This window comes from Pezoporus occidentalis, unplaced genomic scaffold (assembly GCF_034315485.1).
Source record: "Pezoporus occidentalis ecotype Australia unplaced genomic scaffold, CSIRO_AGI_Poc_V1 ctg19, whole genome shotgun sequence".
In the NCBI taxonomy this organism is placed as follows: Eukaryota; Metazoa; Chordata; class Aves; order Psittaciformes; family Psittacidae; genus Pezoporus; species Pezoporus occidentalis.
The window spans coordinates 1,309,248-1,326,440 of NW_026913748.1; the positions used below are offsets into that span (position 1 = coordinate 1,309,248).

The 17,193-nt window shown below is 37.0% G+C and overlaps 1 protein-coding gene and 1 long non-coding RNA gene across 5 annotated transcripts in view; one reads left to right on the forward strand and one right to left on the reverse strand.

Moving 5' to 3' along the window:
• The window catches only part of NUP37 (nucleoporin 37), a 28,173-nt gene extending 11,351 nt beyond the window's left edge, over positions 1–16,822 (forward strand). For all 3 annotated transcript variants that reach the window (XM_062616365.1, XM_062616363.1, XM_062616364.1), the window contains exons 5-10: positions 366–460; positions 12,620–12,710; positions 14,472–14,653; positions 15,179–15,229; positions 15,569–15,662; positions 16,472–16,822. In XM_062616365.1, the coding sequence (XP_062472349.1) occupies positions 366–460; positions 12,620–12,710; positions 14,472–14,653; positions 15,179–15,229; positions 15,569–15,662; positions 16,472–16,585 (627 nt within the window). In that variant the 3' untranslated portion in view covers positions 16,586–16,822. The remainder of the gene's footprint in view (positions 1–365; positions 461–12,619; positions 12,711–14,471; positions 14,654–15,178; positions 15,230–15,568; positions 15,663–16,471) is intronic.
• Positions 9,334–14,534, reverse strand: LOC134162500 (uncharacterized). 2 transcript variants are annotated; one of them, XR_009964345.1, is made up of 3 exons: positions 14,382–14,534; positions 11,038–11,114; positions 9,334–9,398 (listed from the first exon to the last, which is right to left on the reverse strand). It is a non-coding gene; the product is annotated as an uncharacterized LOC134162500 (long non-coding RNA). The 2 variants fall into 2 exon arrangements; XR_009964346.1 differs by having other exon boundaries at positions 9,383–9,471.
• Positions 16,823–17,193: the final 371 nt, after the last annotated feature.

Below are 17,193 nucleotides of genomic sequence, written 5' to 3' on the forward strand. Positions count from 1 at the left end.
CTTCCCATTCTTTCTCTTTTTTCTGTCTGAGATTTATTGTCTTCTACCTGCAAAATTCAGTGATGGAGAATAAAAAGTTCTTATGCAATTCACTGATCTTTGTCAAGCAAGAGCACCAAGCTGACCTCTGTGGTAACTACAAGGATTAGTGGAGGTTCTTTTCACCTACATTGTGAATCTACACATGAATGAAGTATTTTAAAGATCTCTGGTTACTGATAAGTACTTTATTTTACCTTCTATGTAAAATGGTAGCTTTATCTTAACACTTATACATCTTTCCTTTAGTGGGTTTCTTAAATACATTGTGGACTGATGGAACATTCTGCTCTAAGATAAAAGTATTTATTTTTTCTGGTTGACAGACATTTGATGGCCACTCAGATTACATAAATGATCTGGTGTTTGCTCCTAAAGATGGTCAAGAAGTTGCAAGTGTAAGTGATGATCACACCTGCAGGTATGCAATTTTCAAAGCATTATTGGAATAGTTGTGTTCGGCTTTTTCTCTGTGTATTCTTTATATGCTTGCTTAAATAAATAAGCATTTATGTGTTTATTTTTAGTGGAGCTTCATAGCTCACTAACAAGGTTGCGGGCTGGCTTTTCATTGTGACTTGTGGGTTGTTGGGGGTTTTGGTGGGTTTTTTTCAAAGCAATATTTTGAAGTAACTAGACACAATGTGAAGAAAACTGTTCTGTCTTGAAATTATGCATGTTATAATTTCCTCTGCTGGGACAGGAATAAAAGGCATGAGAATAGAAGAGAGAAGACATGCGCAGCTTAGCACTGAACTCTACAGACCCTGTCTATCCATTCTGTAATCAGATGAGTCAAGTTTAAAAACAGCATATGTTTGTGAACTTGTTGATTTCTTAACCTTGCTAGGAGGTAGTATTTTATAGCCTAAGGACAGTGCCATATTAATACAGTTGTACTGGCAGCTCATGGTGCCATGATTATAGCTGCTTCAAACCCATGTATTAGTTATTTGTAACTGGAAGTAAAAGGGAAACATGGTTAAATACTTTGAAAAATGCTACTTAAGGTTTTGTAGTACAGGCGGTTTTCCTTGTCAGATCACTCATCTTCCTTTTCTAGTAGTGCACATGAATCTTTAAAGCTGCTATTCTTAATCCCTCCTGTGTAGCTCACTGTTGGAGAGATCAGAAGGGCAGCTGTGCAGGCTTTGCAAGTCAGTGCAGTAGCATTGCAGTAGCAGCAAGAAACTTGAGAAAGTGTCATCTTTTACTTGTAATAGCTGTGATAACTCAAAACTTGATTAAGCAACTGTTTTATTTTTTTCTTTGATTCTACAAACTATATATTTGCTCTTTGAAAGTTACCACCATATCAATTCCTATATAAATGACCAGGTAGTACTTGGGGTGGGGAAGTAATTTTTGACATAAGTCATCTTCTACATGCTAAGAAAGAGAATAGCTCTTAAAATTATTATTCTGTGTATAAGATTTTGTGAAGTTTATATCATCCGCTAGTATAAATCACGGTTTCAGTGATTGAGCTACTCTGCTACATAAATAGAAAATCTAAAAAGTCTGTGGTTTTAACACCCCTAGGGAACTCAGAAGTGCTATTTTGACCGGCAAGCAGATTTTCCATAGACACCCTGTCGCCCTGTCCATATTCCCAACAAAATCATTAGGAATGAACAGTAAAAATGTATGACTTATTTGTAGCTTGTTCTGATTTATTTCCTATTCTTGATTTCTTCATTAAATCTAAACTAATATTGGGCTTAAAGAGCTGTCTGTATGTGTGGCCTTTTTTTAAATTATGAAATGTTCAGTGTTCCTGAGATGAAAGAGAGCTGTTTTAAAACCAGCAGTCTAATTGATACTGATTGAAAATAAAAGGAAATCAAAATTATGTAATTAATATACACTATCAAGATTTCAACTTGGTACTTCTGAAAGACATTTTGCAGTAAACCATAAAGTCTTTGGTTAAAAGCCATGGGAAATAAGTAAGATTTTTTTTGGCTACTTGACTTCTTATTTTTTCCATTCATGCATGTGGAGCATGAAGACTTTTTTTATTGAATTTAAAGGTTACACTTTAAAAACTAATGGAAAATGCATTCCTTGGGACTTACCAAAATCATTCCTTACTTACTGTGTAATTTGCTTCAGCAGTAATGTCAGAAGAGGGATAATTCTTCTATCTGTGCTGAGTTTCTATCCTGAAATTGTTCTCAGGATACATCATCTGTTAATACTTTCAGAATAAAGTTCTAGAACAATTAGTACAAGAACATGAGTTTTTGAGTGTTTGAGTATTGTTCTGCTAGAGCTCCACTTTTAAGTCTTAATAGTTTTAATGCAATGTCTTGGTATGTAAGAATATATACAAACATGTTAAGATCATCCCTGCTTTTCACTCAGTAGAGATCTCTAATGAACTCAGATTTTCAGTTTTCATGCACTAAACAATCTAGCCACAAGCTGCTGCAGCAGTGACAGAGCTGGTTCAGTCATTTTGGTTGGAATACAGAACAGCAAAAAAAAACCCTCAGATACTGGATATATTTGAAGTTCTTACATTTAAATTGCTGTTATGTCATTCAGGAATTCTTACTTCGTGCACGTACTCTTTGTTGGTCTCACAACACAAGACTTCTTTTTTTCCAGCTGTGAAGCAGAACTGAATTATTTATAAAAGTAATCCCAGTAGCCATCTGTGTTATGTGTAAAAAAAAAGTATGTAAATAATAATCTCACATTTCCCTCTACTGAGAATTTCAAAACTAATATAGCCTTAAAAAGAATTGCTTTTCTGAAAGACACCTTGGAAGACTCTTAAAGCCCACTGTGTTGTAGTTGCATTATGTATATTAAAGATCAAAATTCCTGTAGCTGAAAATTACATGTGCAAAGTTGATGGAAAAATTCAAATCCTGGGTCCTAAATATGGTGTACTGTTTGCTTCATTCTGTCCCAAAGATGGCTATATTCCAAGATGGATGAAGCTGTTCAGAAGCATATAGTTAATTTATATCTTTCACAGAATATTGTAATTTTAAAATTTTGCTGTATTTCACTTTTTTACATATTTCATAATTGGTTTAAATTTTTTTTTTCAATTTTAGAAAAATAACAATATTTTTAAAATTTGAAAAAGCTAAAGAGTTGTAAAAGACTGGCAGAAGAAATAGTTAAAATAACTACTGTTATATTAAATAAAGACTCAGTTTTATTTTTAGGTCATATGTGTTAACATTGAGTCCAATTGAACTAAAAATAAATAAAAGTATTTTGTACATACATTTAAAAAATCAAATTTAGGATTTTTATGCATTTCTGCTGAAAGCAAAACTTGGTCATGGCAGAAAAGTAAATTACCTCTTGGATTTAATTTAAGTGTTTTCCTTCAAATCTAGGGTTTTTCTTTCCTTCATGACCTACCTTTCATATGTCAGTTTCAAAATTCTATATGATATTTACATGTAATTAAAGTAATCTTGCCATTTCTTGGTATCCTAAGAGCATGCTTAATGAATAAAAAAAAAATGTTTTATGACAGCTTTAAGGAAGATTTCATTTAATTCCTTAAACAAGAACTGTATGCATGCAACTCCCTGGGCACCACTCTTTAAAATAAACAACAGCAGCAACAAAAAAACCTAACAACAACCAAACAAACAAAAGTACCCCAACAACAAAAGCTAAGCAACAAGATTTATTGCTGGCTTTTTCTTAATTAATTGCAAAGACAGTATGAGAGACGTACAGATCGGTTTGTTCAGATAGTTAATGAAGACTGCAGAAAGAACACAGGAAATGTTTGGAAAACAGCATGAGCTTAATAGACACTCCTCTGCTGTTGGTGAGACTGTCTGATGTTTCTTGAATTATTTCAGGCAAAATACCATCCTGGTAAAACTCACTAGTCTCATGCTAAGAATTAACCTCTGACTGTTAAAAGGTCAATTTAGTATGATAGATAACCACCTTATACTCCATCCTCATACTGAACTGAAAAATCACAGACAGTGTCAGGCCCTTAATGGCAGCACAGCAATTTCTTATGGTCATCAAGCGCTGAATTGACTTGTATTTTAAAAGTTGAACTTATCCATCCCTCTCTCCCTTCCTCTCTCTTTTTATTATCATTATTGCTTCAACTACATCATCTTCCTTTGTTTTTGTGTGTAACAGAAAAGAATGTATGGTTGATTTATCTTCCACTGTATCTGTGAAGGTACTTGCTCTTTACCCTAAGTTCTGTTCAGTTAGGCCATGCCTCATGTTGCTTCATAAAGGGTCTGAATTTATTTATGAGTCGCTGTTGAATTCAGCTTTCTCCGTTGCCTTCTTTCTGGACCACAAATGCCTGTCCATCAGAAGGCTGGATAAACATTCAGGGGAAAGGTTTGATATTACTGGAAACTAAATTAACTGTAAGAGTCTCAGAATTTATTGTATTGTTTAATCAGTTTTTAAGGATTTTTTAATCTGTAGTGTATTTATTTACCATGGTACTCTTATGTATTAGTTATTTTGTGTAGGTCTTTCTCTAGACAATACAAAGGAAAGTAAATGGTAACTACTGTTTGGGTTTTTTTTCCTTACATTCTTTAATGTGTTGCCAGCACTTGTTGCACTTGAGTCTTACCTTGTTAATTCAATAAATACTTCAGTCTTCGCCTACATTGAAAAGTTGCCATTCTCATTATTCCTGCCTCCAGAATTATATTTTATTTGTGTCTTCCCATTCCTAGTGCATGCAATTACAATTTTTTTACCAAAACTGTAAAAAAAAAAAAAATCGTATTTCATGTTGTTCTAAATTAATCTGTTTGATAGAATTCCCCTGTGTTTCTTCATATAAGAAATGTCATACCAAAATATTTGTCCTTTCTGGGGTATGATGGTTATAATTATCAAGCTAGTTATACATTATAATTGATGAAGATCACAGAGTTTTGGATTATTTTTAAGTCTAGTCTTTGACTTTGCACATTTTTTGTATGCATCCCTGTGTGTCCCCGAAATGTAGTCTCAAAAAATTTCAGTTAACACTTGACAGCCACTATGCAAGTATTAACCAACAACTTCTGCTGTACTTCACAATCACTGTGCAAGTGTACTGACTGGTCTCCTGTTGGAGTATCCAGTCAGCTTAAAATAAACAAAAAGTAAATGTTTTCTGAGTCAAGTGGCTGGAACAGTATTATCAGTCTAGTCTTAAGTGTGGATGACTAAGCCTTTAGTTAGGAAGTCTTCAAAATGCATGGATGAAACAGTAACAATTTCGCATGGGAAGCATTATGTCTTACATTTAGGGTCACGCAATCCTAGAATATAGTCTAGCCTGTAAATTGTTTTAAACAAACCTAATGCAATGATTTCTATTTATCAGTTACCTTGTATTTTTGAAAGTCATTGGCAGATTTGTAGTTGAATTTCTCAGTTGTACCACAGAAGCATTTTTTATGTCTACGTTGGAAACAATAAGCTGATAACTCTTTAACAGCTAATTTTTCTTTGGCTGAAAGGAGAGAACTGAAGCTTCCCCCCTAGCACCTTCCTCCCTCCCCCCCAAGTACTGCTTAGTCTCTAGCTTTGCTGTAGATAACTTTAAAGGAATTTCAGTAGTAGTAGTACTAGTAGTGTGCGTTTTTTCGATTTATTTCTAAGTGTGCATGTTCTGAAATGTGTATTAGTGAAGAACCTCAGTGGAAGTGCTTGCTGATGTGCAATTCCCCTGCCTCTCTGACTTCTACCAACATTGCAGGAGATAATAAGTATTACATGTCACAGTTACCAGTGAAAGATCGATGTTTGCATATCCAAGTAGATACTACAAGAAGCAATGGATAAAATGGATTTTAATGCCAAAATCTGAATGATTCTCAGTACTAATTTTTTAATAACATTGGCATTTCCTTTGACCACCTAAATAAAATGGTGAATGTGGGTCAACTTTCTAAAAAAGTATTTGCACATTTCCTGTATGAAAAGGCTATTTCATGGATCAGAATCATAGAATAGTTAGGGTTGGAAAGGACCTTAAGATCATCTAGTTCCAACCCCCCTGCCGTGGGCAGGGACACCTTACACTAAAACATATCACCCAAGGCCTTGTCCAACCTGGTCTTGAACACCACCAGGGATGGAGCATTCACAACCTCCCTGGGCAACCCATTCCAGTGCCTCACCACCCTCACAGGAAAGAACTTCCTCCTTATATCCAATCTAAACTTCCCTTGTTTAAGTTTGAACCCATTACCCCTTGTCCTATCACTACAGTCTCTAATGAAAAGTCTCTCTCCAGCATCCCTATAGGCCCCCTTCAGATACTGGAAGGCTGCTATGAGGTCTCCACTTAGTCTTCTCTTCTCCAGGCTGAACAGCCCCAACTTCCTCAGCCTATCTTCATACAGGAGGTGCTCCAGTCCCCTGCTCATCCTCGTGGCCCTTCTCTGGACTTGTTCCAACAGTTCCATGTCCTTTTTATGTTGAGGACACCAGAACTGCACACAATACTCCAGGTGAGGTCTCACAAGAGCAGAGTAGAGGAGCAGGATCACCTCCTTCGACCTGCTGGTCACGCTCCTTTTGATGCAGCCCAGGATACGGTTGGCTTTCTGGGCTGCAAGCGCACACTGCCGGCCCATGTTCATTTTCTCATCAACCAGCACCCCCAAGTCCTTCTCCACAGGGCTGCTCTGAATTTCTTCTCTGCCCGTCCTGTAGCTGTGCCTGGGATTGCTCCGACCCAGGTGTAGGACCTTGCACTTAACATGGTTAAACTTCATGAGGTTGGCATCAGCCCACCTCACAAGCGTGTCAAGGTCCCTCTGGATGGCATTCCTTCCCTCCAGGGTATCAACCGAACCACACAGCTTGGTGTCATCGGCAAACTTGCTGAGGGCGCACTCAATCCCACTGTCCATGTCAGCGACGAAGATGTTAAACAAGACCGGTCCCAACACCGATTCCTGAGGGACACCGCTCGTTACTGGTCTCCAGCCGGACACTGAGCCATTGACCACAACTCTCCAGCCAGTTCTTTATCCACCGAGTGGTCCATCCATCAAATTGATGTCGCTCCAATTTAGAGACAAGGATGCCATGTGGGACAGTGTCGAATGCTTTGCACAAGTCCAGGTAGATGACATCAACTGTTCTACCCCTGTCCATCAGTTCTGTAGCCCCATCATAGAAGGCCACCAGGTTGGTCAGGCAGGATTTCCCCTTAGTGAAGCCATGCTGGCTGTCACCAAGCACCTTGTTGATTTTCATGTGCCTTAGCCTGCCTTCCAGGAGAATCTGCTCCAAGATTTTGCCAGGCACAGAGGTGAGACTGACTCTAATTCCCCGGGTCATCCATTTTCCCCTTCTTGAAAATGGGGGTTATATTTCCCTTTTCCCAGTCGTCGGGAACTTCACCTGACTGCCATGATTTCTCAAATATGATGGCCAGCGGCTTCACAACTTCATCTGCCAGCTCCTTCAGGACCCGCGGATGGATCTCATCAGGACCCATGGACTTGTGCACGTTCAGATTTTTAAGATGGTCTCGAACCAGTTCCTCTCCTACAGTGGGCTTAAGGTCTTTATTCTCACAGTCCCTGCATCTGCCTTCCAGGACTTGGGTGGTGCGGTCAGAGCCTTTGGCAGTGAAGACTGAGGCAAAGAAGTCATTCAGAACCTCAGCTTTCTCCAAATCCTGAGTAGCCAGTTCTCCCGAGAGCTTCCTGAGGGGGCCTCCATTCTCCCTAGTCTGTTTTTTATTTGCTATGTACTTGTAGAATCCCTTCCTGTTATCCTTAATACCCCTAGCCAAGTTTAATTCTAACTGGGCTTTCCTAACCTGGTCCCTAGCTTCCCAGACAACATCCCTGTATTCTTCCCAGGCCGCCTGTCCTTGCTTCCACTTTTTATAAGCCTCTTTTTTCATCTGAATTTTCCTCAGCAGCTCCTTATCCATCCAAGGAGGTCTCCTGGCCCTCCTGCTGCACTTCCTTCTGGTCAGGACACAACACTCCTGAGCTTGTAGCAGGTGATCCTTGAATATCAACCAAGAGACTTGGGGACCCCTGCCCTCTTAGGGCTATATCCCATGGAACCTTACTAAGCAGGTTCCTGAAGAGGCCAAAGTCTGCTCTTTTGAAGTCCAGGGCAGTGAGCTTGCTGCACGCTCTTCTCACTGTCCTGAGGGTCTCGAATTCGAGCATCTCGTGGTCGCTGCATCCAAGGCTGCCCTGGAGCGTCACATTTCCAACGAGCCCTTCCCTGTTGGTGAGCACGAGGTCAAGCATGGCACCTCTCCTTATCGGCTCCTCTGTTACTTGCAGAAGGAAGTTTTCTTCCACACAATTGAGGAACCTCCTGGATTGCTTGTGCTGGGCTGTACCGTCGCTCCAACAGATGTCAGGGTGGTTGAAGCCCCCCATGAGAACAAGGGCCTGCGAGCGTGAGGCTGTTCCTATCTGTCTGTGGAGTGCTTCATCCTCAGGTTCTCCTTGATCAGACAGTCTGTAACAGATCCCCACAGTAATGTCTCCCATAGCTGATTTCCCTTTAACCCTCACCCACAAACTCTCTGTGGACTGCTCACCTGTCCCCAGACAGAGTTCCATACTCTCCAGCCTATCCCTAACATAAAGGGCAACTCCCCCTCCCTGCCTGCTGGACCTGTCTTTCCTGAAGAGCCTGTAACCTTCCATTCCAACACTCCAGTCATAGGAGCCATCCCACCATGTTTCTGTGATGCCTATTATATCATACCCACATAGACGTGCACACATCTCTAATTCCTCTTGTTTGTTCCCCATGCTACGGGCATTTGTATAGAGGCATCTGAGCCGAAATAACTGAAAAAAATGCTGTACAGGTACAAATTTAGAAACCTGTATGCTGAGTCAGGAGATAGTTGAAGATGGCTGTGCCTGGTGGACTGGTGCTGGGCAGCACAAATAGATTTACTCTTTTCTCCCAATGTAACCACTTCTGTGGCTGAATAGGGAGTTCTGCCTAGTACCACTACAGATGCCGTAGCAGTGAACTTTTAGATGGGTAGTGCATGGCCTGATTTATAAAAACTTTAATTCTTTATTTTCTCAGAAAAATAAAATAAATTAATAGAAATTATCTTGAATAGTATGTTTTTTTTCTTCTGAACAGGTAGAGAAGATTTCTATAGTTCCATTTCAGCTTTCTGTTCTTTCATGTCCTGCCTAGTATCCTCCTCAGATATTTCATAACCACTTCCATATGCAGTCGGCAGAAGACATGAGACAACACGAGTGTGGTTGTATTCTCCACAGTGTTAACTATTCTCTGCACTTCCATTTTCCTGAGATCTTTCTTTCTTCACTTCTTGGGCTCAGCGAGAAACAGCTTCACTCTTTACCTTTGTTGTCTGAGCTCTATAACAGGAATTCTCCATAGTCCTTTAGGCTTTTTAGAGATGATAGGATTTTCCTCACACATGGAATATGTCTGATGGAGGTATAAAGAACCATCAGCAAAGGGGGTTTAAGCTAGATATTATTAACAAGCAAACAAAAAACATGTTGGGCATTTTTAAGAGTAGATCAGTAGTTTGTGAGTAATCGTTCAAGTATAGTTGTTCGTGCTTTGTGGCTGAGAATGGTATCAGATTTCAAGGTTTGTTCTAGTCCCCACCCCAGTCACTGAAACTGTTGGAAATCTTAATGTTGAAAGAATTTCCTTTAACTTCTGTCTTCTGGGGATTTGAGAAATGCCTGAAGGCTGCAATATGGTTTTGTTCTTTCACTACTGCAAATAACAATTTTATTCAGTTAAGGTTTGGTTTTGCTGTCTAGTTAAAATTATTCATAAAGTTAGGGTATAACATAAGGATAATCTCCATTACCACAAGACAGGTTTTCAGATGTTCTGATTAATACTTTGCCAACTTTAATAGAATTCCATTGTGTGATAAAATTACGGCACATATGCAGCATGTCATTATCCATATTTATGCATATGACATACAGTATAGTTGTTTCAACATAGTTTGAATATCTTTGTACTTTCAGGTAACTACAGTTGTCATTTGTTTGTTTAATCACAGGATATGAGTGATGAGAAATGTACTAATATCTCAAGAATTTTCTTGAGCAGCATTTGCAACTGTATTTTGTGTTTAAATTGAGAGCTCTGCAGTATTAATTAAATTCATTAATAATTATATAAAAATAATTAATTTACTGAGCAGATTATGTATTATTTTTGAGGCTTTCCATTATTCAGACTTTGAGCCTTGTTTCAGCTGGGGTTATTCAAACTTTTCTCCTTTAAATATATTGCGGAAGCTTTTTTTAAAAATATAAGAAAAATACCACAAGCCAAATAACAAGTCTATGCAACAGTGGTTGGTGGAGAGGAGAGGAGAAGTAAGATGGTGACATGTTGCAGAGTTACAAAAAATAAGAATGTTTGGAGACAACTAGATATTAGTTTGCTTTGGTATAAAATCATGATAATATTAGTAAAGTTTCAAGTACTTTGAATGGGAGACGAAATGCTCAGTCTTTTTAGATTGATTTTCATGATAGGAATGTTGACAAAACTAGAGGGTTTTCTTTCAGCATCTGTAGCTGGTTTGGTTATGATTATGGAGTAATTAACTGAAATTCAGTTTGGCTAAATTTTATGTCTTTGTACATCTTTTTTACTTGGTTTAGTCACAAATATTGAAAAGAGTTAACTGAAAACATATGTAATTGTAAACTTCCATACCAGCATGCACTAGATGCATTCAGACAAGGATCTATTTTGATATGTATTGCCTGGTCTGTTTTGTTGCTTGGGTTTGTTTTTTTCCCCAGAACTAAATTATACCATCTTTGTTATTGATAAAGAGAAAGGAAAATATAAGAGTAGGACTTGTGATCCACCCCCACTCCACCATACTGCTTGATACTAATAAACTTGCCATTCTTACAAAATAAGAGATACCAGTTAGGCATTTTATAAATAACAAAGTTAGGGAGGTAGAAAGCATAAATTTCTATCTCAAGACCTAATAACCTCACTTACTTCAGGGAAGGAAACATGATGGCATGCTCCTTTGGCCAGAACGATTCACTGACTTGTGTTGTATCATAATTTTCTCCCTGCACAGTAAATACACATGGAAAGTGTTGATTTGACTTGGACAAATCTACAAGGCAAATTTTTTGGCAGTAGAAGAAAGTATTGTATGTTTCTAAATTACTTAATCAAGTAGATATTTCATTTTTTAAACAGTTGTCAGGTTTTTGTTTTGACTTTTTTTAATAAGGCCACTGATTCTTCAAGATTAGCGACCCTGTGTTTTCTACAGGGAAAACAAATATTTGATCTGTTGTGGTTTAGCATAAGAAAACAACATCGTTCATTTCCTTTATTCCCATATATTTTGTCTAGACTTATGATGTATTATTTAAGAGGTTTTTGAAATCTCTTAAATATAAGGCTCTAAGCACCCTGGTGAGATATAAACTGAAAAAGTCTGGAGGAAGTCAGCAAAAATCCTCTAGAATAAACAATAATAGTACGTAGCTACTCATCTAACTCAAAAGACTGGGCAGAACACTACTTAAAAAATTGGCTGTTTCTAAGGTTTTGTGTCTCAGGGAGGAAGGATATATGTGTATGTTTTGGTGTGCAAATGCACACAAATAGTATGCAGCCTTGTGGTTCAGACTGGTGTTCACAACTGTGATGTCTTTGTTTTACAACTGAGCTACTGATTTTGTAGGTAAAGAGGCAGTTGAGCAGTGCCTGTGAGGTCAAATAGTCTCGGTTTTGGTTTTGTGGCATTTTGTAAATGAAGTAGCTTCCTGGCTCTCTGGGGTTGGAACTACATGACCTTAAGGTCCTTTCCAACCCTAACCATTCTATGATTCTATATCAAACGCATTCAAAGAAAAGTCACTCATCACCTGACCTAGTTTTGGTGTTTCAACATACACTTCCCTGTCAATCCATATTAACTAAATATTTTGATTTTTTTTATTTTTCTTAACTGCTTGATGTGTACTGTAGGTGCTTCTAAAGGAAAATATTAAACTGGCACATAGGATTTATTTGTTGAAAGCTTGCCAAGACCCTTTGTGAGTTTGTGTTGCCTCTGTCGTAGATTCTTTTGTTTGCCTTAGATTCATTTTTAGTTTCTTGCATTTCTATTAATCAATCTTGTCTTGCCAGGAAAAAAAAAAAACCTGAAATTTGTATATAGATGAGCAAAATAGTTAGTGCATGGTCTTAGCCTTTACCTGGTAATGTGGATGACTGCAGTTGTTCGGTACTTCACTTGAGGTCTCTTGTCAGCTAGACCAACACTGACCTTCCTATACAAAGGCTGTAGTTTGGGCTTATGAATAAAGCAGGAATGTCTCATCTAGATTTCATGTCTAGACAACTAAACTTGTCAAATTATTTGGATATTGCACTTTTAAACAGAGGCTCTGCTTAGTTCATCAGTGTTACAATATATTGTCTTCAGCACTTTTGCTGAATTCTTGAAGTAGTAACACACAAACTGTTTCATTTGGTCACCTCCTTTTTGGATGTATTGAGGCACTGAAAGTTAATGTATTTGCAGACAAATGGCAATAATTTTTTTTTTTTGCTTTAGGGTCTGGGATTTGGAAGGAAATGAGAAGGCCCATTTTGTTTTACGTTCTCCTGGAATGAGTGTTTGCTGGCATCCTGAGGAGCCTTTTAAGGTTGTGTTTTCCAGCTTTTCACCCTCACCACCTTTAAAATAACGGGAGGGTGGACTTACCTAAACTATGAATCTCTGATGCTGTAGTAAGATTGAAGTTTGGGGAGCTATTGTACATTGTAACTGGATATTGGTTGGATCTGCTTATGTGAAGTCACTGTAAATGAATTCTTATTCCCATTCTTGTCATTTTACCCTCAGTCCCTCCTCCTCCCATCAGAAATACTCCTTGATTACCTACACCAATCATAGATAACTATTCTGCTGATTGCATATTAATTTACAGTTACTAGAGTAAAGATCAAGCTTTTCTCAGTCATGGTAACATCAGTAACACAGAATCTTAAAAAGCATGCCAAGTTTTGAAAATTATCTGTTTTAAGTTAGCAAGGGATTTTTTTTGTTGTTGTTCTTGCTTGGAATATATGAAGTATATGCTGAAAAATCAAATCAATAAAATGTGATTTTATAGTTACCTATTTATTTTACTGGGGAGGATTAATCAGCTGATATATGCCAAAATACTCATTAAGAGTGTAGTCCTTGCAGTCTTGGATTGATTATTCCTGTTGTGCCAATCGGTAACTTCCTTAAACAGCTAGAAATAGTTGTTCAGATTACCACAAAAACACACACTTAAACCAGAGGAAAATGGTCAAATAAGGTTTCAAAATACTTATATAGCAATAGGGAAGAAAGTTCTCTATTCTCATCACACTTCACCAATATTAACACCCGGTCCTTATTAAGAACTAGGAGAACTGTTGATTTGGCTGGTATGACTGTTGAATGTGATTGCTACAGTTTGCTACTGGGCAACTTTGTTAGCACAACAGAATTACGAGATTTGACTCAAAATATTGCAGAATTACACCGATCTTACATATTAGCTTGTCTTTTCTGTGGCCTTTATCAAAGAGTAGGCACTAGGGTTTGGAAGGGGGATGTTTTGAAGAGAAAAAACTTCAAAAAGCTAGTAAAACTTGACAGACTTGATGATCGCTGAAAAGCTTATTTCACTTCAAAATGCTTGCTGCACCATGTCCTTTATCTTGCAGAAGAGCATGTTTTGGTGACAGCTCTCTTTTTCCAAACAAATTTTGATGTTACCAGAGTGTTGTTTTTACTGGTTCTTTGCCTTCCTTAATTATTGTTCATGACTATCTGAGAACTGTCGTCATCTCATAGAGAAAATCTCTTTCATCATTTAATCAGGAAGCTCTTTCTATAATACTTAGTAAACAATTGCTTATTATTTTAATGAAAAAAGTTTAGCTAAAATCGGTTGCAGATTGTTATAGGATGAAGTAAGAGATGTTATATGAAATCAGTCAGTGTGAATCCAGATTCCACAGTTCCACTGATTAAATACAGTTGTTCCCTTGTTACAGCACTGTCTGTCAGTTCTTTGTACTTGGGAACTTTTTAGAAGAATAACTTTGCTTTATAATTCTGAAAGCGCAGTGCATTGGTTATTAAGACCTGGTGCTTCTAAGCACCAAAATTATATATATATATATATAAAGATAGATAAAATAGTGTAATCATTATGTATAACAGTGTGACAGTCATGTAGATCAAAGTGGGTTTTATTTATTGGTGGAAGACTGTTCAGAATGTTTTCTGGTACAAAGTGAAAAATTGTACCTGTTTTAATATTATTAGTACTTACTTTAAAGTATGCTAGGTTTGCTATAGAGTAGAAAAGATTAAGATTCATTACATACGAAGTTTACAACGTGGTATTAATTTCTCTTTACAGCTGATGGTAGCAGAGAAGAACGGAACAATCCGATTCTATGATCTAGTTACACAGCAGGCCATTCTCTCCCTAGAATGTGAACAAAAGCCACTAATGTCAGCAGACTGGTGTTTAAAAAATAATCTTAAAATTGGAGCAGTTGCTGGAAGTGATTGGCTGATCTGGGATGTCACTCGCTCCAGGTATTTTTCTACACGAGAGGTTTCTTTATTTCCTTTTGAAGCAGTACATGAAGAGATGTGGCTACTTCGCTAATACATTACTTAAATACACTATGTATTGTATCACCTCTTAAGTAAATAAATGAGCATTCATTAGGAATTATAAAATCAGTACAGATTATTGACTGGTTTTCTTTGTTTCATCTTTATCTATCAGTATTTATTTGTTAAAAATACCATTGTATGTCTTTGTCCATTTGAGACAGCATCTCAATACTGTTTACCTTTCAAAGTAAGTTTTATGTGTTTGTTAAAATCTAAATCATAAATATATACTTACTGAACCAGAATGAACTGGATAACTACTTCAGTTTTCCTACTTCAAACTGAGATATAAGCTGCAGGAATGTTCTGGTTTTCCCTCAGCTTCTTCAGGGAGAGTAGACAATGTCTCCTTCACTGTTTAAATGATACATGCTTTTGATACTTACCGTATGAGCTGTAGTTGTTTGTAGAACAGTTTTTTACCCTGAATGTTTGTTTTAGTTATCCACAGGATAAGAGACCCATCCATGTTGACCGAGCCAGATTATTCAGGTATAAGTGTTGCCTCTACTCTCTGTTTTGTGTCTATATAAATGTATGTATGCGCAAAGCAGTTGTGAGTTTACGAACCAGGTTGTGTTTCATTTAAGTAACTTTTAGTCTGACCTGGTTTATAAACTTTGTGAAATTTGTGAACGTGTATATGTTTTACAGTGACATGCATTCAGGCCTGCGGGTGCTGAACCATTTACAAGCCATTTCTCTGAATTTCTCTGCTGTCAGTGGAGTTTCTGACAGCTTCGCACAGATAACCACAAGGGAGAGAACTCCAGTTTGTATGCACTTTCCATAGTCCCATGAGGGTATCTGAAAAGTCTATTCATTTCATAGGTGGTCCCGAGTTAATGAAAATCTCTTTGCAACCACTGGATATCCAGGAAAGACAAATACTCAACTGCTTATTCATCATTTAGGACATCCCCAGGTAAATTTCTGAGTTCAGCTTTTGACTAGAATTGCATCTGTTCTCTTCAAAACAGGCTCATAAATTGTTAAAAGCTACAATTGAAAACTAGCCCAAACCATCCAGAAATTCTCTACCTATTTCATTTTGGTTTATCATCCATGCCAAGGATGGTTTAAGATCATACCACAATTAACCTGCTATTTTAAAAGCTGCTAGATCTGTAAGTTCTATTTTGCTTTGCTTCATCAGTGCTGAGGGGAAGGAAACCAGATTTAACCTGTTATTTAATAAATTTTTCTGTATTGCCAATTATAAACAGGCTGAAACCAGCTGGTTATGTATTTTACAGCTTTAAACTAATAGTACTTCAAATCATTAATAACAATATATCCAGAGACAATCAACACAAAGCATAGGAAATAGTTTGGTTTTGCTGGTGTTAGTATACATTGGTAATGCTTACAGTTAAAATATTACCTCCAAACATACTAGCTGTGAGTACACTTAAATAACAGTAAGCAATTACACTAAAAAATATTTCTAAGTTTGAAAGTATGCATTTAAAATAATAATAATGTTAATGGAAATAATTGAAACAATGTCTTACCAAGTAATATTTTATTGCATGTTATTTAAATAAAGAGCTAATGGAAGTAATTAGTGAATAATCAGATTTTTCAGCTATATTTCTGCTGTATTTTAACTGTATTTGTTAAGGAGTACTAAATCTGTGGTGTTTGTATATGTCTGTGCAACTTGTTATATACTACAGAAATCATTTATATGGTAACCTGTATTGATATTTCTCTCTTTCTTCTTTTTTAAAGCCTATTCTTACTGGCACTGCAGCTGTAGGATCTGGTTTGACATGGCATAGAACTCTTCCATTATGTGCAGTCGGAGGAGATCACAAAATTTTGTTCTGGGTATCTGAAATGTAAAATAAGTATTTACCTTGAGTATGAAGCTTTATAGCATCATGTCTCTTTTCGACTGAAACAAATGAATTTACGGTTTGTACTGGTATTTATCCACCTGGAGAATACAAGAAAGGAGCAAGTAAAATATGAAACATTTGTGTTTGATTTTTAGCTTGCAAATACAAGAGCTTTTGTAAAATCGGTTATCATACATCTGATATTTCCCTTAAAATAAAATGTACACTTTTTTAACATGGTTTTTGGTGTGAAATGACTTTTTTAAAACTATTTTGCTTCAAGAGATTTTGTATCCAGCAATCTCAGTCTGCAGTTTTGATCGGGTAACACAGCTCAACCTCTTTTAAATTGTCCACAGTACCTACAGGAAGAACACCTGTCTCTGTATCAAACTGCCCAACGATGACTATCATATAAGAAAGAAATGCTATAATGTACTGTCTGTGAATGTATTTGCTAAATAATCGTGGTACCATTAGTGAAGAAACTAATGGTATAATCAGAATGATAATTTTAAGAAGTATTATTTTTCTTAAGATGACAAAGTGATTTACTTTTAAGTATCCCAAACGGTGTGTAGGTTTTTTTCTGTTTACAGTCTTTTACTTCCA